This window comes from Halteromyces radiatus (assembly GCF_025201355.1).
Source record: "Halteromyces radiatus strain CBS 162.75 chromosome Unknown BX664scaffold_1, whole genome shotgun sequence".
NCBI lineage: Eukaryota > Fungi > Mucoromycota > Mucoromycetes > Mucorales > Cunninghamellaceae > Halteromyces > Halteromyces radiatus.
This window is the reverse complement of record NW_026251687.1, coordinates 2438423-2452697: the sequence shown is the minus strand read 5'-3', so window position 1 is coordinate 2452697 and position 14275 is coordinate 2438423. Positions and strand designations below refer to the sequence as shown.

The 14275-nt window shown below is 33.6% G+C and overlaps 7 protein-coding genes across 7 annotated transcripts; 6 read left to right on the top strand and 1 right to left on the bottom strand.

Moving 5' to 3' along the window:
- Positions 1-2507: 2507 nt before the first annotated feature.
- Positions 2508-5182, top strand: BX664DRAFT_255451 (uncharacterized protein; the record flags this gene model as incomplete). Its single annotated transcript, XM_051540411.1, has 6 exons — positions 2508-2810; positions 2913-3145; positions 3223-3329; positions 3456-3578; positions 3936-4436; positions 4560-5182. Coding segments are annotated over 6 exons (1890 nt in total), but the record flags the coding sequence as incomplete, so codon positions are not given.
- BX664DRAFT_321157 (uncharacterized protein) lies at positions 4892-5612 on the top strand. The gene is made up of 2 exons (XM_051543241.1): positions 4892-5111; positions 5183-5612. The coding sequence occupies exon 2, from the start codon at positions 5307-5309 to the stop codon at positions 5505-5507; it is 201 nt and encodes a 66-aa protein (XP_051404972.1). The 5' UTR covers positions 4892-5111; positions 5183-5306; the 3' UTR covers positions 5508-5612.
- BX664DRAFT_381952 (GPI-GlcNAc transferase complex, PIG-H component-domain-containing protein) lies at positions 5609-6782 on the top strand. The gene is made up of 4 exons (XM_051549008.1): positions 5609-5912; positions 6044-6110; positions 6177-6370; positions 6437-6782. The coding sequence occupies exons 1-4, from the start codon at positions 5733-5735 to the stop codon at positions 6521-6523; spliced, it is 528 nt and encodes a 175-aa protein (XP_051404971.1). The 5' UTR covers positions 5609-5732; the 3' UTR covers positions 6524-6782.
- Positions 6783-6862: 80 nt separating this feature from the next.
- On the bottom strand, positions 6863-7816 carry BX664DRAFT_321153 (tyrosine phosphatase-like protein). The gene is made up of 4 exons (XM_051543240.1): positions 7765-7816; positions 7508-7704; positions 7088-7460; positions 6863-7009 (listed from the first exon to the last, which is right to left on the bottom strand). The coding sequence occupies exons 1-4, from the start codon at positions 7775-7777 to the stop codon at positions 6933-6935; spliced, it is 660 nt and encodes a 219-aa protein (XP_051404970.1). The 5' UTR covers positions 7778-7816; the 3' UTR covers positions 6863-6932.
- Positions 7817-8782: 966 nt separating this feature from the next.
- Positions 8783-10599, top strand: BX664DRAFT_321151 (uncharacterized protein). Its single transcript, XM_051543239.1, has 2 exons — positions 8783-8847; positions 8916-10599. The coding sequence occupies exons 1-2, from the start codon at positions 8813-8815 to the stop codon at positions 10555-10557; spliced, it is 1677 nt and encodes a 558-aa protein (XP_051404969.1). The 5' UTR covers positions 8783-8812; the 3' UTR covers positions 10558-10599.
- Positions 10600-11378: 779 nt separating this feature from the next.
- Positions 11379-12957, top strand: BX664DRAFT_363376 (major facilitator superfamily domain-containing protein; the record flags this gene model as incomplete). Its single annotated transcript, XM_051548375.1, has 5 exons — positions 11379-11399; positions 11472-11873; positions 11940-12172; positions 12231-12367; positions 12440-12957. The coding sequence occupies 5 exons, from the start codon at positions 11379-11381 to the stop codon at positions 12955-12957; spliced, it is 1311 nt and encodes a 436-aa protein (XP_051404968.1).
- A 191-nt stretch (positions 12958-13148) lies between these two features.
- BX664DRAFT_321148 (CWC16 protein) lies at positions 13149-14233 on the top strand. Its single transcript, XM_051543238.1, has 3 exons — positions 13149-13235; positions 13294-13461; positions 13546-14233. Exons 1-3 carry the CDS (start codon positions 13168-13170, stop codon positions 14168-14170), a joined length of 861 nt encoding a protein of 286 aa, XP_051404967.1. The 5' UTR covers positions 13149-13167; the 3' UTR covers positions 14171-14233.
- Positions 14234-14275: the final 42 nt, after the last annotated feature.

Below are 14275 nucleotides of genomic sequence, written 5' to 3'. Positions count from 1 at the left end.
ATATCTTATATTTTTGAGTCTATTCGTTTTATTATTAAAAGAGTTATTTACCCACTAAATAACTAACTATTACTTACTATTTGTCCCTTCCACTTGTACCCTGTGTGAAAAACAACATAATAATCGCTAATTTCCATTTTCAGTCAACTATTACTAAACCTATTGTCCGAACAAACAGGTACTCTCCCAGTTGCCTTTTTTCGATTTCCCAGGTCTGGATCCACTTTTCTTCTCTCCTTCACCATAATATGTTTTCCCTTTACCTTCCTATGATGATGATTATTCGATATTATTGATTGATATTATTGATTGATATTATTGATTGATATTATTGATTGATATTATTGATTGATATTATTGATTGCTTAATGGATGACGATGGTTAAATAAGAATTATTATGATCATAACCTCGATATTATACCATGATGATGATGATGATGATGATGATGATGATGATGATGATGATGATGATAACATTGTATTATGATACTATGATAACAAGGACAATACTATATTACGATGCTATAATGATGACAATACTATGATGATGATATTGTAATAAGATACTCATGACGATAATGATGCATAGAAGAAAAACATATATCTTCTACTCTTTTGTTCAAACAAGGTTTGATTTCCCGTAACGGTGTTGTAATCTATAAATAGAATATACAGTTTCGAACATTAGAAAAAAAAAAAGAATCTTTTTGGATACTAGAATATTACGAATAAGAGGGTAAGAAAAAATATATATAAAAAAAGAAAAGATGAAATGATGATTAAAATTAAACTATAAGTTTAATTTTTCTATAAAAATAAATATTCTTTTTGATTCAAAAAGTAATATAAAAATTGAAAACTAATAAGGATGATTGGATCACCGATTAGTAAACTAATGATTTTCTTTTTTCACATGTAAGTAAGAAAAAAAAGAGATATATAAACCCATTGTTTTTTTTTTTCTCCATTTCGAAATACCTTTTTCATATTTTGAATTGATAGATTGAAAAGGTAAATCATTAGGATTTTACATAATTGAGTTTTCCCTTTTCCTCCACTTCCTTTTACTTTCATACATAATGATCTAACAATAACTCATAGAGCGGAAACTAAATCAATCCTAAACAGTCCTTTTTTTTTTCCAGTAACAACAATTCTAATCATCATTTCACTCTGTCATCACCATCATTATCATTTTAAAAATGAGTCATTTAAATACTGGTTCCACATACGGATTTAAACAACATTTCTAAAGTTTAAAAAAAAAAGGAAGAAAAACTTTACTATAAAAGAATGATTGACGGAATATCAATAGATTTTAACGAGATTTAGTATCGATGATACGCACGTTCTTTCATTTATCAATGATTTTTTAATCGATAAAAGGGTCGAGACGATGATGTTTGTTACACATTTGACAAGACGAGTTGGAATGTTATGGGTTTTATGTATTCCTTGTTTTGTACACTGGTTCCCACACTTTTTTTTTTTTATATATTGATGTTATCGCATTTTTATATGATTTATTTCAAAAGAAGAATGATGATAATCAGGATAAGAAAATATAATATTAATCATTCTCTCTCTTATATAAAAAGTTCATTCATATTTCTTTATTCATTTTTCTCTCTCTTTCTCTCTTTTTACACTTAGTACATTTTTATCTTTTTTTTACCCCTCTCTTTGTTTTTAGTGCCTATTGGAACTCCTCATCCGTACTTTTTTTTTTTTCTTATTTTAGACTCCTCATCTTTTTTCTTTGTTTCTTTCTTTCTCTTTTTTTTCTTCTTTTTTTTTTTTTCTTTTCTTGTATTCCATCTCTTATTTCTTTTAATTATTATTATTATTATAAGGATAATGGCTCTCTTTGTTTCGAGTCATCCTTGTTCTCCTACTTCAATTCAAAAAGGTACTGACGATATGGAATCTCTTGATTATCTTGAACCTTTATTCCCTGAAATAATACAATCTCACTCTATCGACGATAACTCTTTACATTCATATCTTGACAACGATATGCCTTCACCTTCTTCGTCATCAAGTGCCCACGATTCTTCTTCAACTACAGCAACCCCTTCTCCTGCAAGTCAATATGATATTTTACACTCTGATAAACATATCATACCTTCCGATCTATTAACTGTTGATAAAGTATGTACATGTTACAATGTAATCATTATTTCTTATTTCTTTTTTCTTTTTTTTTGTTATCAATAGAATCCATCGTCTTCTTTTTTACCAATGTCATTACCTGATAGTTATCATCAATTAACCAATGAATACTATGCACGCAATGTCAATATGTTGTAAGTCACTTGTTATTATTAATATTGACAACAACATGTTATATTCAACTTTTATTTATATATTTATCACTCATAGCAACTCATCTGTTCATACAAATATGAATGATAATTTGGAAGAAAGGTACATTATATAGAATATCAATCAAAAATAATTCAATCTTCTGAACATTTTCTTATATTTTTCTTGTCATAGTTTACAAATTCGCGTTCTGGGCGTGCCAAGTCTTGGGGCTAAGTCCCGTGTTGAAACTCAAATCAAGTTATGTATTCAGTTATTATCACCTACTGGTACCAAAGTACTTAATTGGTCTTATCTTCGATTACCTGAATGTATGTTAGCAAGGTCAAAATTACGCAAAACTCAACAACAAAAGTTATTGGATGGAAGTGTAGCTACTATGGTATCTGATGAATCCAAAGTGTTAAATTTGGAAGCTAAAGTCATTTGCTCCACAAATACTTCAAAAGCTGTTCGCATGTGTCCTGGTTGTGTCAGACGTGAAGTAAGTATATTATTACTAAACTAACTCCTTTTTTTTATACTTTTAGTTATGCTAACCACATTTTTCCTTTTTTTTTTTTTTTTTTTTAATCTTACCTTATAGCGCAAACGAGCTGAACGCACTAAGGATGGAAAACCTCGTTATGAAACTGATATCATTTCTGACTCCAATGAATTAGATCCTCAACGACGTGCTGAAGATATTATGGAAAGGGATCGTAATCGTATTCTGTTATTCAATTGTAGTCCTATGGTCAACTTTAGTTCTGGTGATGCTATTTTACCTACTCGTATTACTTGTTATTGTCGGCACCACAATGAAAAAGTTGGATTCAGGTAACTTTAATAGATGGGGTGAATAATCTGTGGGGGGATCCGATTGTGTGACACTTACATTACATATTTATAATTAGGATTCAATTTGTCATGCGAAATGATCAGGGATCTATTATTGCCAAAGGATGCTCTCCACCTATCATGATTACTGATGATCACAAAAGTTCAAAACAACGCAACAACAGTATTTCCGCTACCCATCCGAACGATGACAACAACAACAACAACAATAATAATAATAATAATAGCAAACATTCTAGAAAACGTGGCCGATCGGATTACGAAAATCATCAAACACCAGATACTCCAGCTCCATCACGTCGTGGATCCCTCTCTGACAACAACAACAACAACAATAATAATAGTAATATAGTAGCAACACCATTACATTTAAATCCATCAGCCTCTTTTGTCATTCCTTCATCGACATCAAGTCCTAGTCATTTCGATCATCCATCTCCTCCTACCGATGGTATTACAACTCCCAACAGTTCATTATCATCCTCTCCTCAAACTATGCTTATTGGTAGTGACCTTGCTATGACACCACTTGCCATGGATGAATCTTTATCATCTTATCAATTCCAGCAACATGTATCACAAGGTACCATGACTCATTTATTGAATACATCAACAGATATGAATAGTAGCATGAATCGTCTATTATCTAACAACAACAACAACAATAATAATAATAATAATGACAACAGCAATATCAATAATACTAACGAAGAAACTTGGCCTCATAGCCGTCGTAGAAGAGTGGCGAACAATGGTGGTTATACATCAGATGACATGCCTTTATGGCGATCGGATTATACTCCTCAACTGGAACGACTCGTGCCATCACAAGGTCCAACATATGGTGGTGTTGAAGTGACTGTATTGGGTTCAGGATTTTACCGAGGTTTGACCTGTCTCTTTGGTGAACATGCTGCAAGTACTGTTTATTGGAATCCAAACACGTTGGTCTGCGTGTTACCTCCTGCTGCCACTCCTGGTCCCGTTGTTGTATCTTTCAAGGAGCATCCTATTGTATTGGAAGGACAAGATGTGGCTCTCTTTACTTATTATGATGCAAGTGATCAAGCTTTATTAGAACTGGCCTTACAGGTGGTGGGATTAAAGATGACTGGAAAGTTACATGATGCAAAACATATCGCTATGCTTATTGTTCGGGGTGATCAACAACGATCACAATCACAATCACAATCACAACAGCAAAATATAGAATCTATGGAACAACCAATCGACGGCAATGATGATGATAGTCAATCTACCTTTACAGACAGTTCTGATATTAGTTATGACGACGATGACGACGATGACGACGATGATGATGATGACTCACTTGATGATTGGTCTTGGCGTGACAACTCTGACTTGGAAAAACATGTTATCAACGCATTAGAAGCTTCTGATGCACATGATATGATGCATACCAACCCTAATGGACATACCATGTTACATCTCGCAGTTTTATTACGTTATGGTGCTCTGACCAGATTATTACTCGACAAGATAGATCGACGTTTGATTGACCAAGCTGATCGCAATGGATGTACAGCGCTTCATTTTGCATGCCTTCAGAATAATACTCCTATGGTTCAACTTTTATTGGAAGCTGGTGCTCAACCAACGGAAACGTGTAGCATTGGATCAACATTAGAATTGACAACCGACAATACCATCAAGTCAATGTTACTTGAATCACCATCATTATCATCAAAATCAATTGAATCTTCACCATCATCATCATCAACAACATCAACATCTCTTTCAACACCAAGACGTCTTAGCTTCAAATCTCATGTTCGACGATTCTACTTTTTGAAACAACAGCGAGGTGATAATACAACTGATAATACAAACCAATCTATTGATACACTGGATGATAATGGACTTGGATTTGTACAATATAAAAGTGATCGTAGATTATATTTATTCTGGTTACCATTATTGATAGGTAAAAAAAAAAAAAAAAAAGGAAACAATTTTATATTGACAATGACCTTTTTATTACTATTATTATTTTAGTTACTATTGGTCTTCTTTATTATCAAATTTTGGGTGATCGTACTCTTCTTACTCTATTGCAAGATATAATTCCTTTCCGTCGACATGGATTAAGTTCTATAGTTGGATACTAGTCTTGGAATGTATGTATGATTTTTTTTTGTTTCTTTCTTTCCTTCCTTTCCCTTCCCCATCCCTTCTTTGTTTTTTAATTCTTTTTTCATTTATTTATTTATTATTATTCCATTTTTACATATATATATATATATGCCTTTTTCTTTCCTTTTATATTCATGCTTTTGTTTTATCAAGTTCCCTTACCTTCTTCCTTTGTCACTTTTTTTGATATTGTATTATTTGGATACCATTTGATTGTTATATATAAATATATATTCCTTATTTCTGCTTTTTTTTTCTCATCAATAATAAAACCTGATATTTTGTCCATATATAACTTTTTTCTAGCACTGGGTTTGAAATCACAAAACAACATTCTCGCGTTTTTGATTGCAATTTTTTTTTTTTGACCTCTCTCTCTCTCACACACACACTTCCAACTTGTTTATATAGCATGTCCTTTAGCCGGGATGAGAGAAGTGGCTCTGCCTTTTCTGATATATTTTCAAGCAAGGTGTTACCAGGTGGCAATGCCCATGAATATACAGTAGTATCTAATCGACCTTTCATGACAATGAAGGACATTATGATTCTTCTCTTGATGATAGTTGGTCTTTTCATTTGGATGAATAAGGTAAGAAAAGAATAGAAAGAAAATTATTATATTCCCGTTTTTCTTCTTCTTTCTTTGTGTAGATGGCATTTAAAAAGAGAGATTGATAAATGGTATTCATTTTTTTTTTTTTTTTTTTTTTTTTTTTTTAGACGACACACTGGGCCTGGATGATTGTGGTTGGATGGATATGGATAAAATTAAAAAATGTCAAACAAGGTAAGATGGTTTTGGTGGATTCAGGGCAAAAAGAACAAGTAAGGATTTGACCCATTATTTATTTAGAATCTTTGTTGATCATGCGAGATATTGGCATCCAAGTCAAAACAACTTATTGGAGTGGTCGAACAGAATCTAAATTTATCAATCGATTGAAAATCCAAAACGTGGTCATTAATGAAGGGATTCATCTATGGCAAGTTAAACCTTATATGGCCATTCTGGTCAAGGATCAAGAAAAAATGTTGATTGTGTTTGAGGTAAAAATAAATAAATAAAAAAAAAAAGGTTTCATGGAATAGGTTGTTTACTTTTATTATTATTAGAATCTTTTACCACCATTACATCCTGTATTGTTGACAACATATCGTGGAACAAGACGTTTATTATTCCCATCCGATGACAATGACTAATGGTTTTATCTCTGCTTATTCATCATTGTTATTATTAATGGTATTATTTGCTCTCCATCGATAAACTCAAGCATCTTACCCCACTTTCAGGTTGTATGAATGAGGTTCTGCCAAGTGATCCTATTCACTTATCCATTCCATATTATGGTTTGGGCAACCTTGTGAACTTGTAAATAGCTTTAGATCCCCATCTTGTATCCACCCTTAGTTTTATTTATATTCCTTTTTTAATTATTATTATTATTATTATTATTATTATCCCCATATGTATATTTGTGATCCTAATAAATTATTCATTTCTTTTATCATATATCTTTTCAATAACAAAATACAAAAAAATAAACCATCTATCAAAGAATCATATTTCCCAATATTTTTATTGTTTCAAAATAATACACTATAACTAAAACTAATCTGATTTCTTGACAGTACCCTTGAAATACTTTTTGCGTTGCACCAACATATGAGAGAATAACACAGGGAATCCTATCAATAAATAATAAAAGAAATAAAAAGGTATTAGCCAGAGAATGATTATAAGACTGATTTTTTTTTTTTTTTTACCTGGGATATAAGTCAAAGCACAAGCGATCAAGATATAATAATAAGCAGGATGGACACGGGCAGCATAAGGTAAGGCTTGATAAATCATCATCAATTCAGAAGATACACCAAGAGGATACAGGACCAAAAAGAAGTTATAACGAGCCCAAGAAAGAACAGCAGGCACAGAGCCACGTTTCAAATTGAAGGCATAGAAACTGTAACGCACCAATTCAGCAATACACCAAGCAATGATCATGGTTGTATAAGACCAATGGGTATGAATTTCAGGGAACAATGCATTGACACCCCATACTAGTAAAAGTCGAGATAACACTTGCATCAATGTCGTCATAAAAGGAGCACGTACCCAACCTACCAAACTATGAAAGACCTATATATAAAAGAGTTAAAACTCTGGCATCACTTTTTTTTTTTTACCTCAAACAATGCAGCGGTTTGAACGACTTGAAGTACAGGCCATGTAGCATCAAATACATGGTGCCAATCTCCTTTGGATAGACCAAGTTGAATCAAGGCCACTTGAAGAATATGGAACCAACCTCCCCATGAGACAATATTGTAAACAATCAAATAGGTTTGCAAGAAGGTGTTTGGAGCCTTTTTGGTAGTAGGGGCTAAATATATAAAAATGAGTTTGACAATAAAGCGTCATTATCCTTTTTTTTTTTTAATACCTTGTTCAGGCATGATCAGTTAGACAATCGTGTTAAGTTGTAAAAGAAAAAAGGAACAAAAAAAAAAAAAACAACTAGAAATCAAAAGATATATTTGACGGAGACTGAACAGCCGCCAAAAAGTGAGGCTGTTGGGGCTTTCATGTGCAAAAGTCGTTTTCTTTCCTTTTTTGTCGTTTTGAATTGTCCTGATGAATTTTTTTATTGAATGAATCCCATATTTATCTAAATGCACTGTTCTTCCTTTCAAATAATATACCTAGCCTTTTGAATTCAACTAACTACATGGTTATACAATGTGGTTTTATATTGAGACATTTCGAATTATTGTAGTCAAAAGGAAAACTCGTAATGGGATACTTTAACTGCAATGAAAAAAAAAAAAAAAACGCATCATCCAGACATCATCATCACTTTTGATTAACTCATATCTTATCACAAGTAATGAGACTCATCATTTCCCTATTCTTTTCTTTTTATCATGAATCAATTCATTTTGTGATTGCTTATTAACAGAGTAGGATCCTATTATGTATTCAAGTTTTTCTTTTTTTTGGAGGGGGGATGATTAGGTACTAATTAACTGCAGTGTCACATTCTTTTACGGTACCATTGTATTATTGATATGGCTGTCAAAAAAAAAAAGATAATTGAACAGATCGCTGTAAACAAAGAGAGAAATAAAGATTCTTGATTTACTATATATTGACATATCTATTCTTTTAGAATCAAACTAAAAAAAAAATTGCTCAACAGGTTAATATTATATATATATATAAGGTATATGTACTGGAATTTCATAGAAGTATCATTCTCACTAAGATGAGTTTCGTCTACATTGGTCAATGTCCTAAGAAAAAAAAAAAAGAAAAATTCGAAGCCAGCTTTCAATCAAACTGCTCAAGGAGAATAACTGCCAATAGAAAATTGTTCAGAGGCATTTCTATTTTGGTGCCTTTTCTTTTTAAACTTTTTTTTTTTTTTTTTTTTTTTTTTTTACTTTTTTCTTTCCTTTCTTTCATTCTTCATTAGTCTAATTAATATACAAATGTCCTATTATCTTGGTATTGACGTAGGAACAGGGTATATGAATACTAGTTCACGTTGATGGACACGTTCATTGATTATTTTTTTTCTTTATCGTTGTTTAGATCTGCGCGGGCTGCTGTTATCAATGACAATGGTGAAATCAAAGGATATGCGGTAGTCCCCATCACCACACATCATCCTATGCACAACATTTATGAACAATCAACACAAAACATTTGGAATAGTATATGTCAAGCTGTGCATGACGCTATGGCGACAAATGACTTGAAAGGACAAAACATCAAGGGTATTGGTTTCGACGCTACATGTTCACTCGTTGTCTTGGATAAACAAGGTTACCCACAATCTGTTGACGAAGCTTCTGAATTTACTGACAATACATGGAATGTTATCTTATGGGCTGACCACCGGGCGATCGAGCAAGCTAAACGAATCAATGACACGCGCCATGCTGTACTTCAGTATGTCGGCAATACAATCAGTCCTGAAATGGAAATCCCCAAGACGCTCTGGCTTAAGGAAAATTTACCTGAAGAAAAATGGAATGCAATTGGCCATCTGATGGATCTACCTGATTTCTTGACTTTTCGTGCCACAGGTAGTGTTGCTCGATCTACTTGTTCCTTGATCTGCAAATGTTCTTATCTGCCTCGTGGAGTAGAAACAAATCTGCCTGAAGGTTGGGATCGTGATTACTTTGAAGCTATTGGATTGGAATGTTTAGTGGAAGAACAATGGAAACGCTTGGGTGGTAACGAACAAGATGAGGTGCTTCATGCTGGAGATCGTGTTGGCAATGGATTGACAGAACAAGCTGCTTTGGATCTTGGACTTTTACCTGGTACACCTGTGGGTTCAGCTGTCATTGATGCTTATGCTGGTGCAGTGGCTACTTTGGGTGCTTCATCATCATCATCATCATCTCCTTTATCGAACAGATTAGCTATTATTTGTGGTACTTCTAGTTGTCATATTGCCATGGCACGTCAACCTATTTTTGTACCTGGAGTATGGGGTCCTTATCATTCGGTTTTACTTCCTGACATGTGGTGTGCTGAAGGTGGGCAATCATCCACTGGACAATTGATTGATTATACTTTGAATACACATCCTGCCATTCAACAAGCAAAGGAAAAAGCGACGGAAAAAGGATTGAATATTTATACTTTTTTGAACGAACATCTTGCACAATTACAACAACAACGTGGTCTGGATTATTTGGATCAATTGACACAACAACTTCATGTTTATCCTGATTTCCATGGTAATCGATCTCCCTTGGCCGATCCTACTTTACGTGGCTCTTTGGTAGGTGTGACATTGGATCAAAGTGTGGATGACCTTGCTTTACGGTACTTGGCCACATTACAAGCCATTGCTTGTCAAACTCGACATATTTTGGAATCCATGAACCAACGTGGTTATCGCATCGATACGTTGTGCTTATCCGGTGGATTATGCAAGAACAAGGTGTTTTTACAACTGCATGCTGATGTTACTGGTTGCCAGGTGGTTTTACCTGAATCGATTGAAGCTGCCGTGGTGATTGGTGCTGCTATTTTGGGGGCAAAGGCAACTGGAAATGATGATCTATGGCAAACCATGTGTCGATTGACCCGTGCTGGTGATGTGATCCTTCCTAGACAAGATAAAAACATTCAACAATTGTATGATAGACGATATCGTGTTTTTGGAGAATTATTGAAGGATCAAAAGAAATATAGGGAAATCATGGATGCTTAACTTTGTACCACGCTGCTGGATTCCCAATTTATCTGATTGTAGTTTCTCTCTTTTTTTTTTTTTTTTTTTTTTTTTTGATATTATGTTATATTTTTATACTATACAATAAAATTCTTTGTTTTACTATTTATCAATTTATTTATTTATAATGATGTGATTTACAATGATGGTACCTTTTTATATATATATATGTTGTGTATTTGTTTTTAATGTTTTGTTTTTATCAGTTCACACCATGAAAAATAAAAAAATGGGATGGCAACAAGGGTGTTATGGTGATTTGATTGGTCATCACAATGAATTAAAATTGGATGTCAGCATCTGATAAAAAAAAATATTCAATCAAACAAATATCCTAATTTCTTTCTTTATTTTTTTTTTTGTTTATCATTATTATTTATTTGTAGATATAAAAGAAGTGACAAATTGATAATAGCAACTCTACCCTTCCTTTCCTTCTTGGTCAACATTTTTATATAATGTCAAATACATATAATGAAACAACTCCATTATTACAACAACAACAACAACAACAACAACGGTTGCCCACAGTACAATCACCATGGAGTGCTCCTGCAGCTTGTTGCTCAACTCGAAACAAACAACCTTCTATAGACGATGACGATTATTGTCATCTAGCCGATCAAAAATGGGAATATAAAGCAACTGCTTTGGCTTGTGCTCTTTTTATTGCAGGTAAGTGTCATTCTGTCACTTTTTTTTTTTTTTTTTTAAACCTGGAGTGTCAAAACTGATCTGCCTCTCTCTCTTTTTTTTTTTTATTAGTTGGAAGCCATTTTGCTGCTCATACCCTTGGTGCCATGAAGAACACCATCAAAGAGGTAAAAAAAAAAAAAAAAAAACCACGATTGTGTGTGGAAAAGACAAAATCTCATCAATATGTTTTTCAATAGCAATTTGGTATTAGTAATTCAGAATATGGGGTGATCCAATCTAGTGTGGCGATTGTGAACACGATTTTACCAGTGATTGGAGGGATCTTTGTCGATGCATTTGGTACTATTCCTGGTTCATTACTTACTACATTGTTGATCACGTCTGGCAATATCATGGTGGCCTTGTCCACATCAAGCAACAACCTGACTGTGTTGATTTTGGGTCGTATCTTTTATGGTATTGGTAGTGGTACTGTCGTGATTGTTCAAGAAACTATTCTTAGTCAATGGTTCCGTGGACGTAGTTTAGCAGCTGTGGTTGCTTTAATGTTGACAGTCAGTCGATTGGCTTCATTTTTGGCTCAAGCTACAGTGGTACCTATTGCTGATTGGACAGGTTGGTATGGTTATAGTTTCTGGGTAAGTTGGATAGAAAAAAAAAATCATTCACACACACACACTCTGATATTTTTTTTTTTTTAATAGTTTTCTGCCATGCTTTGTGTTTTCTCCTTTGTCATTAATTTGGTATATATCATACTTTTACGTTCAGTCTCGGATCCATCGGCAGTGGCATGTCGTAAACAGGTGGAAGTCATCAAACGAAAGAAATCATTCAGTTGGAAGAAATTGTTATTTTTACCACATTCATATTGGTTAATTGCAGCGATGGAATTTTTTCTTGGAGGTGGATGGGGATGTTTCTTACATTTGAATAGGTACATAGAAAAAAAACATTATCATCCTCATAATATATTGATTTTTCTTTTTTAATAGTGAATTTGTCAAGTTTCGATTCTCCTATTCCAATGCACAATCAGCTGCAACTGCAAGTGTTGCTCAAGTACTTCCTGTTGTTTTGATGCCATTCTTGGGAATGTGTGTAGACAAATATGGCAAACGAACATGGATGAGTAAGTAAAAAAAAAAAAAAAAAAAGAATAATCATAATCATATGATGCTCACTATATATATATATTTTCAAGTGGTTGGAAGTGGTGTTTCTATGTTAGTATCCTTATTGCTTTTGGGTTATACTAATTTGGCACCATTGGTTGGTATGTTGATCTTCAGTCTTAGCTTATCATTGGGACCAGTAGGACTTGTATCATCTGTACCTGTGATTCTTCCATTATCACTTGTAGGCACTGGTCTTGGATTGATCAAAAGTTGGACAAATATTGGATTGGCTCTTTTTGATATTGTCACTGGATGGTTACAAGATCAGGATCCTAACAAAGGTTATGATGGCGTGGTGCTCTTCTTTCTTAGTATCTCCGTCATATCTATTCTCTGTGGTATTATCTTAACTTTTATGGATCACAAGATTTATAATCATATTCTGGATCGGTCTGCAAGAGAAGCTCATCGGGCAAATGAATACAAATTATCCAATGCTGTACCATTGAAACAAAATAATGCCAATTGGATCTATGGTGGAATCTATGTGTTGATGGCTGTGTTAACTTGGTTATTATTCTTCCGTTTTGTATTATTGATTTAATTTTTTTTATCGTTCCTCGTACTTTTTAATACCTCTTTATACATAGTTACTATATACCCCCCCCTCTTCTTATACACAATTAGATTTAGCCAGCATGAAATGTTGTGACTGACTTTGAAACCTAGTGTCAGCCGGTTTTTAGTGAAAAAAAAATAAAAATAAAAATCGATTTTCCTTTTCTTTTAATTTTTTTTTTTTGTCTTTTCAACCATGTCTGAACGTAAAGTCTTGAATAAATACTTCCCTCCCAACTTTGATCCTTCAAAGATCCCCAAGCAGTAAGTGAATTAAATAAATCTCAATTGTTTTTTATATTAATGTCATTTTATTTCATAGAAAGAAACCCAAGGATCTTCAACACAAAGTCCGTCTTATGGCCCCTTTCTCTATGCGATGTGAAAGTTGTGGTGAATATATCTATAAAGGAAAGAAATTCAATGCTAGAAAAGAAACCGTACAAGGTGAAAAATATCTTTCTATTCAAATCTTCCGGTTCTACATTAGGTAAGTTTTTTTTTTTTTTTTTTAAAAAAAAAGTCTTTTCGGGAAAATCTCACTTTTTTTTTTTTTTTTTTAAAAAAAAAAAAGATGTCCTCGTTGTTCAGCAGAAATTACATTCAAAACGGATCCAAAAAACAGTGACTATGTACCAGAAAATGGGGTGAGCCGCAATTTTGAACCATGGCGTGGGGATGACGGTACAGTGGTGGAAGAAGAACCAGAAGAAGAACAAGATGCCATGGCGTCGTTGGAAAGCCGCACGTTGGATTCTAAACGGGAAATGGAGATTATGGATGCGCTGGACGAAATACGAACACGGAATGCACGTAGTGAACGAGTCAATGTGGATGATGTGTTGGATCAATATTCAAAAGAGGTGAAAGATCAAGTACAACAACAACTTTCAGCAGAAGCAAAACTGGATGAAGAAGAAACCGCAGCTGCTTTTCGATCCGCCGATGGCGAAACCGTACGCAAAGTCACCACTGCTCCTGTCGATGCCATTTCACTTGTACGACAAAAACAACAAGAAGAAGTTAACAATGACTCATCTTTTGCCAAACCATCTGCATTCAAACGAAAGGAGACTCCAAACAACTTTGGCATTGTCGTCAAAAAGAAAAAACTGGACAACACTACCAACAACAAGCATACCCAATCCAATGCACTCTCTTCACTAGCTTCATACGACGACGACTCTGATTCGGATTAATTTAGTTTTATTTTCATATATTTTATGTAGACTTGTAATAAATAACATATTCTTTTACTCATTTGATATTTTTTTTTTCTTTTTTGATACATGCATTATTATTCT

What these genes read in the sequence shown, in the direction of transcription:
- BX664DRAFT_321157 (XM_051543241.1), top strand. Translation starts at nt 5,307, where the DNA reads ATGTATGATTTTTTTTTGTTTCTTTCTTTCCTTCCTTTCCCTTCCCCA.
- BX664DRAFT_381952 (XM_051549008.1), top strand. Translation starts at nt 5,733, where the DNA reads ATGTCCTTTAGCCGGGATGAGAGAAGTGGCTCTGCCTTTTCTGATATA. An exon ending in TTTTCATTTGGATGAATAAG is followed by an intron (nt 5,913 to 6,043) that starts GTAAGAAAAGAA and finishes TTTTTTTTTTAG; the next exon opens with ACGACACACTGGGCCTGGAT. An exon ending in ATTAAAAAATGTCAAACAAG is followed by an intron (nt 6,111 to 6,176) that starts GTAAGATGGTTT and finishes TTATTTATTTAG; the next exon opens with AATCTTTGTTGATCATGCGA.
- BX664DRAFT_321153 (XM_051543240.1), bottom strand. An exon ending in AAACCGCTGCATTGTTTGAG is followed by an intron (nt 7,461 to 7,507) that starts GTAAAAAAAAAA and finishes TTTTATATATAG; the next exon opens with GTCTTTCATAGTTTGGTAGG. An exon ending in TGCTTTGACTTATATCCCAG is followed by an intron (nt 7,010 to 7,087) that starts GTAAAAAAAAAA and finishes ATTTATTGATAG; the next exon opens with GATTCCCTGTGTTATTCTCT.
- BX664DRAFT_321151 (XM_051543239.1), top strand. Translation starts at nt 8,813, where the DNA reads ATGTCCTATTATCTTGGTATTGACGTAGGAACAGG. An exon ending in GGTATTGACGTAGGAACAGG is followed by an intron (nt 8,848 to 8,915) that starts GTATATGAATAC and finishes ATCGTTGTTTAG; the next exon opens with ATCTGCGCGGGCTGCTGTTA.
- BX664DRAFT_321148 (XM_051543238.1), top strand. Translation starts at nt 13,168, where the DNA reads ATGTCTGAACGTAAAGTCTTGAATAAATACTTCCCTCCCAACTTTGAT. An exon ending in CCTTCAAAGATCCCCAAGCA is followed by an intron (nt 13,236 to 13,293) that starts GTAAGTGAATTA and finishes TTTATTTCATAG; the next exon opens with AAAGAAACCCAAGGATCTTC. An exon ending in ATCTTCCGGTTCTACATTAG is followed by an intron (nt 13,462 to 13,545) that starts GTAAGTTTTTTT and finishes AAAAAAAAAAAG; the next exon opens with ATGTCCTCGTTGTTCAGCAG.